General features: G+C 41.3%; 1 protein-coding gene across 12 annotated transcripts in view; it reads right to left on the minus strand.

Annotated features, from left to right (window-relative positions):
* The window catches only part of LOC143027184 (popeye domain-containing protein 3-like), a 404351-nt gene extending 398225 nt beyond the window's left edge, over window positions 1-6126 (minus strand). For 10 of the 12 annotated variants that reach the window (XR_012966579.1, XM_076188342.1, XM_076188345.1 and 7 more), the window contains exons 1-2: window positions 5978-6126; window positions 4404-4709 (exon numbers count right to left, since the gene is read on the minus strand). Coding sequence is in view for 10 of the 12 variants with exons in the window: in XM_076188342.1 (XP_076044457.1) it covers window positions 4404-4411 (8 nt within the window). In the remaining 2 variants the exon portion in view is untranslated. The remainder of the gene's footprint in view (window positions 1-4403; window positions 4710-5977) is intronic. The other 2 variants (XM_076188339.1, XM_076188344.1) reach the window with 2 other exon arrangements.
* Between the last annotated feature and the right edge of the window lie 215 nt (window positions 6127-6341).

Consider the following 6341-nt stretch of genomic DNA (forward strand, 5'->3'; position numbering starts at 1 on the left):
TGTCTCAATGCTAAATTCAACACTATATATTTACATTTACATATACAGATTATTACAATTTCAGAGAATAAAACAATTTCGTATACATTAACAGCTGTAAACAAGAAAACTTTCTCTTAAAAAATGCAAAAAAGTTATTTAAAAATGGCTAGTGCTCAGCCAGCTAAGACAAATAGGAAACTGAACAAAGAAGGACGACGCTTTCAAGAGAAACGTTAATTACAGTATTTTTGCACAACAGTGAATGGAAAGATAAATGGTTTAATTTGCAATAAATGTATTGCCACGCCAAAAGGCTACGATTTGAAAAGGCATTAGGAAACTAAATATGAAGGTTCAATGCGTGTTTCAAAACCCATGGAATTGAAGACTGATTTGAGACAGCCATTTTTTCCCTCCCTAAAATTCAAAAAGAGAATACTGCTTCCGTTATTGCAAGCTATGAACTCAGCCGAATGATTCCCAAGTGATCTTACAGTGAAGGATATTTCGTACAGCAATGCCTTTTAAAACCAGTTGAAATGTCCAGAGAAAGCACTTTTTTCAAAAATATTCCATTAACCAGGCATACTATTGCTGAACGGGTTGATGATTTAAAACAACATTTGAGACTGTTGACATCAGTGGAATAGCACAACTTGCAGTATTCATCGAGGCTTATGACAGTAAATTTAATATTTATGAAAAATTGATTGAACTGATCCCAAAGTATGCCACAACAAACCAGGCCATATTTGAGAAAGACAAGTAGGTTTTGGATTACTAGGGTTTTGATTTGAGTAAACATGCTTGTCTACTGACGGTGCTGCTAATATGGTTGACAGACATAATGCGTTGTGGCAGTTACGAACCAAAGTAGGTCACCCTCATCCAGGTTTACCATTTGTACATTTTCACTATATTAGCCTATTCATCAGCAAAATTTATACTATTTTTTATCATGTGCTTGGCTTGATCACAAAGACAGTGAATTAAATCAAAGGCCACGCTCCCAACCACCGTCAATTCAGGCATTTGTTGGATGATAACCTGTTCACTGACGGCCCATTCCACCCAAAAGTCCGTTGGTGGTTATGTAACAAATTGCAGAAAAAAATTATATTTTTTGAGACAAGAAATAATCATGTTTTTGGTGGTGAAAGATGCAAGTTGGCTCCAAGATTTGTCTTTTTCTGTGGATATTACTGCGCAATTATATGGCTTTAATAAATTACAAGCAAAAACAAACTCATCACCCAGTTGTATAATGACATCAAATGCTTCATTACACATATAAGTTTATGGAAGTCACAGTTGTCAAATGAAATTTTAGGTAAACTTCCAGCGTGCATAACTGAAAAACACTACCAACAAAAGTCAACTTTGCGTATAACAGCCACCTGAAATTGTTGTCAAAGGATTTTCAAAAAGGATTATGTGATTTCTCATTTTTTTAATATAAATTTTCGGCACCATTCTCCTTTCATATTGCAAAGGCAAAAGCATGTTGTTTGAAATGCAGTATAATTCTACACTTACAGCAAAATATTTTGAAGTGAGAATGACTGGTTTCTTTTCATACCTTCCTGAAAAGTTTAAAAACTTAACAAAAAATTGCCATATAAATCATGTCAATGTTTGGTTCTACCTATGTGAGCCGAGCAAGTGGGTCTGCCCCACATCTATCATAACTCTTACTTCCTTCCATTTCACTCTTTCCTTCCACTAGACCCCCAAATTCCCACCCTCTCCCCCATTTTATCCATCCTGCCCTCTAACTAATCTACCTATGTGAGAATTTTTTTTTCATAAAATCAACAAACACTTCTTTGAGAACAAGGCTAACTGATCAACATTTATCAAAGTAGGAACTGCACGGACATTTCAGCCAGACAAACAAATACTGTTAATAAAAGAAATGTCAAAACTTAGGACAAAATACTAAAAAATATTAAGTAGTAGCAAATATACTTTCAGTTTTAAAATATTGTTATTTCTGTTTGATGCTGCTGCAAACTGCATATAGGTTACCATTCTTTTAAATACCTTTATATTCATGAATGTTGTTTAAACATTAGTATGCACATTGTATGTTTCTAACTTAAAAAATATTCTGCAATAAATTTGATCAAATTACTTCAATTAGTTGTAATGGGGAAATAATTATTATGTGTACCCCTAGTTTGACATACCTGATCTAAGCTATTCCTATGCACCAAAGTGGAAAACTATTTCTTCACATCATTTAGACAAGTAGCCTTCTTTAAGTTGTTCTCATGGCCCCTTAAAGCGCGCGTGTGTGTATATTTACTTAATTGTAATATACAGGAAAAGGAGCCATGTTCGCTGGATCCCATCTCCTATTCTCTAATCTTTTTTATCATCCCTAGCCTCAGATTCATTACAGTTCCAACTTAATCTATATCCTTGATTTCCAATTATCATATTTAGACTTGAACATACGTATTATTTGAGTTTGCGCTATATCACTTCCTAAGCTATTCCAGGTAATTATGCATCGATATGGAAAACTGTATTTCTTCACATCCTTTAGACACGTGGTCTTTCTTAATTTGTTCCCATGACCTCTTAAGCCGTTCCAATTTTAATCTGGAAATCTCTTGTCAATGCAATCTATTCTCTTCAGTGACCTGAATACTGTCATCCTATCACCTCTTTCTCTTCGACCTTCACAGTTGGCAGACCCAGTGCGATTAGTCTTTCTTCATATGGTTTATCTGCCAAGCTGGCTGGGGACCAGTTTGGTTGCTGCCCTTTGTAATCTCTCGATCTTCATATCCATTACTCAATGTAGGGACCATATTACTGACTCACATTCCAGTCTTGGACGGTTCAGGGTTTCGATGAGTTTTTTCATCATCTCTTTATCCATATAGTGAAACGCCACTTTGGTCTCCTGCAGTAATCCGTGTCTCCCACAACCCTTCCGATATATCCGTCATGATGACAAGTTGTGAAGGGTGATTGAGTGACAAAAACGTTTACTGTTTCAATAGCTTATTTTTCCCGTTACTTAAGGGGTTCTCCCTTAGCTGAATAAAACCTGGCGACAGCAAGAAAGGGTGAAGAATTTTAGCCAAAGATTAGCGATTTAATGCTACTGGCGGGTGAGATGGGGAGGCAGGCGCCTGGAGAGAGTGGGGGTGGGATTTTGATCGATCAAGGTCCCATTCAGGCCAAAATAAAGCACTATCGGGTCAATAAAATAGCCAGACATTAGCCAAGATGAAATCTTTAAAGCACGTCACCGTGATGGTCATTCGTATCAGAGGTGCTTAATGTTTCAGTCTGGTACCGTATGATTTTATTTGGCTGCGTTGTACCTCTTCGCTAGCCAAGGACTTTAGCCTAGATTCGTTAGCCCAATGACTCCGTGTCTGATTTTGGCTCGCGCTATACTATTCTATGCATCCGAGTGACACCTTCATTAGTGAAGGGGTAGATGATTGAGCCCTACTCTGCAACGAAAGGCAAGAGGGGAGGAGAGCTTCAATCCATCGAGACTCCCCCACCCCCTCCTCGCCCTGATCCGGTAAGAAGTTAACCAAGTACCGGATGGTACAATTCCTGTTATTCTGGCTGTCGCCAGAATATGTACTTCCGTGGCGCCTTCTCGATGTCGAAGGTGAACCTGATTAACCGCTTCAAATCCGTCACGGCCCCCTTCCCATACACACACCTCGGTAACAGCGACAAGCGTACCTGGTTCACAGGTTACATGACTGGTTTCTGTAGTGCAACCGATCCTTCACACAGCCGAATGAGGGCCCACGCTTCGTGTCTGTTTTCCTGGAAATCCGTGTCTTCATGATACCCGGCAACAATCTCCAGATTATACTCACACAACTTTTAAGATGCATTATTGTGTGAATGTAGTGTCTGGAATTAACTTTCCACTCAGAGACTTGGCCCCAAGGTTGGCTGGTACCTGGCCGCCACTGGCAAAATACGATTTTGGGCAGCAAGTCAAAACCTTTTCTGTTCGTGTGGAGTTTGGGTTGGACACCATCTTACCATGGCTACCACCACGACATTCTTGTCATTTCTGCAGTGGCCCTTCTCGAGTAACCCCTTCCATTTCGGATGGGTAACACTATTTTTTTCCACTCAAGCTATCTATCCATCTCAATGACATCCCATCGGCAATGTAGGGGAGCCTTCACTACGATGACGATCTTTAAAAATTTTGTTCAGTATGACAGCAGACGATTTTACTCATCTATGGGGATCCCCCCCCCGCCCCACACTGCCAAAGTTCAATATGACAACTGCATGACAAGTTATTATTATTACATTTTTTTCGAGTTTCTTCTCTTAGGAGAGAAACATAATCCTGGAGACGTTTGGCAACGGCCGAAGCTTAAAGCCATCGGGAAGGAAAGAAATGCCGGTAAAACACAAACCTTGACATCAAGAAAATCCGGGGCAAGTGGCAGCCACAGGTGCTGAAACTCGATCGTCTTTATAATTACTGGGTAATATTGAACCTGTAAGCACCACAATGGACACACGGAATTGTATATCCACACGAGTACATATTGCACGGTTTTCTAGGTTGCACATATAAATCCAGAGATCTCGTAATCACAAAATATTTCGTTACACAGAACTGCACTCTACGTCATCCTTGTGTTCTATCAATTCCTAGGCCAATTGTTCTGTTGTGTTGCAGAACAATTTTCTTTGTGCCGAGGTTTCCCTTTAACAATCTAAACAAAAACACTGCAATGTGGGTCAAGATGTCAGAATGTACAGTGGGAGACTAAAAAATGGGTCCTCCGACAAACATGACCCGTCACTTGGCGTTATACCGGTTCCCTTGACATCACATTACGTCATCTGACGTCATATCTGAAGTCATATGACACTATGGAATTATCTGATGTCACATCATGCATTTATCTGACGTCATACCGGTTCTGCTGATGTTACAGTCATCTAACGTCATGCCAAATCATAATGTCAGGCAGTCATTTGAAATTATGTCGGGTCATCTAACGCCATTAAGTTATCTGACGACACAGTCACTTAATTTCATGCAGTCATCTGACGTAGTATTTAATGCCATTGAATAATGTGACGTCAAGTTGGGTCATTTGAAATGCTAGGTCTTCATCATGCTGTTATCTGATGCCCTGCCGGATCATCTGCCGTCATACCAGGTTATCTAAAGTCATATCAGATATGTCTGAACATAACTGCTCCGTTTGAGGTCACATCTCAAAATTCTCGCCTGTTGCCTACGAATCCCCACGCATCACAAGTCACAACATACATGGGTAATCAAACCAATGGTATGACATGGTGATGATTACCTAATGATGCAGGTCACTGACATATAACGAAAGCAGCAAGTCACCAAGTTAAAAGGCAAGTTGCACAATCACGCCAAGTCCTCATCATAGAAAGTAATTATATTAGGGTATCGCCTGGTGATGCAGGTAATTCTCGTATGAAGCGGAAATCTCCTGTGTATACCTAACTTCAGTCACGTAAGCTTACCGCTTCATTCCCTCATTTAGTATTCCCCACGTGACATAATAAGCCACAATCCCACCTCAATTGGTCACAAAATGCTTGTCAGCATGGCGAGTTCCACCGATGACCTTCCTGCATGACTCGTCTTCAAGGTCACTCGTCGAACTGTTCCCCAGGTAACGTGACAAGTCCATAGCCCCCCCACACCACCCACCCTCTCCTACCCATGATAAGTCTTCAGGTCGCATGGCAATGGCCCTGCAAGTTGCAGCATGTCGGCACACGACAGATCTGCATCGTTCTCGTATCTCACCATTGATTAGCGGGGCGCTAGCTAGTGCTGCTACCATGGCTCCTCGCTACTGTTTGCGTCTAGCGTCTTCATCTATATAGAAGAACCCCGATACATCAACTAACACCTAGACCAGGTCCTCCCAATTCCAGAACCTTGTCCTCCAGCATGATAGCCTTCCACTCGAAGTGGGACTCCTGGACTCACCCGCGACAGGTGGAATGGGCTCAGTTGTGTGTTTCAGACCCCTGGGATTGACAATACAGTTGCTGCTGGTGGATCGCGATAGCCTCACGCGGGGCTCCACTACGTCCTGCTCACACACCCGAACAGAGCACACTGCCAGCTCGCCTCAGTCTCACTTGCGCCCTACCGCCCAGGCGAGTCTCTCTCCCACTCTTTATCCGCCCTTCCCCTTCGCTTAACCCCTCCTCCCTCTTCTCCTGCATTTTCTCTCCCCTTTTCCTAGCCCTCTTTCTATACATTTGTTGACCACATTAAACATCTACTCTCTCTCCTTTCTGATATCCTCCGATATCTCTACCACCTCTGACTTGGTGTACGATTGTCT

This window comes from Oratosquilla oratoria, chromosome 7 (assembly GCF_046742065.1).
Source record: "Oratosquilla oratoria isolate Oo_2021 chromosome 7, ASM4674206v1, whole genome shotgun sequence".
Lineage (NCBI taxonomy): Eukaryota > Metazoa > Arthropoda > Malacostraca > Stomatopoda > Squillidae > Oratosquilla > Oratosquilla oratoria.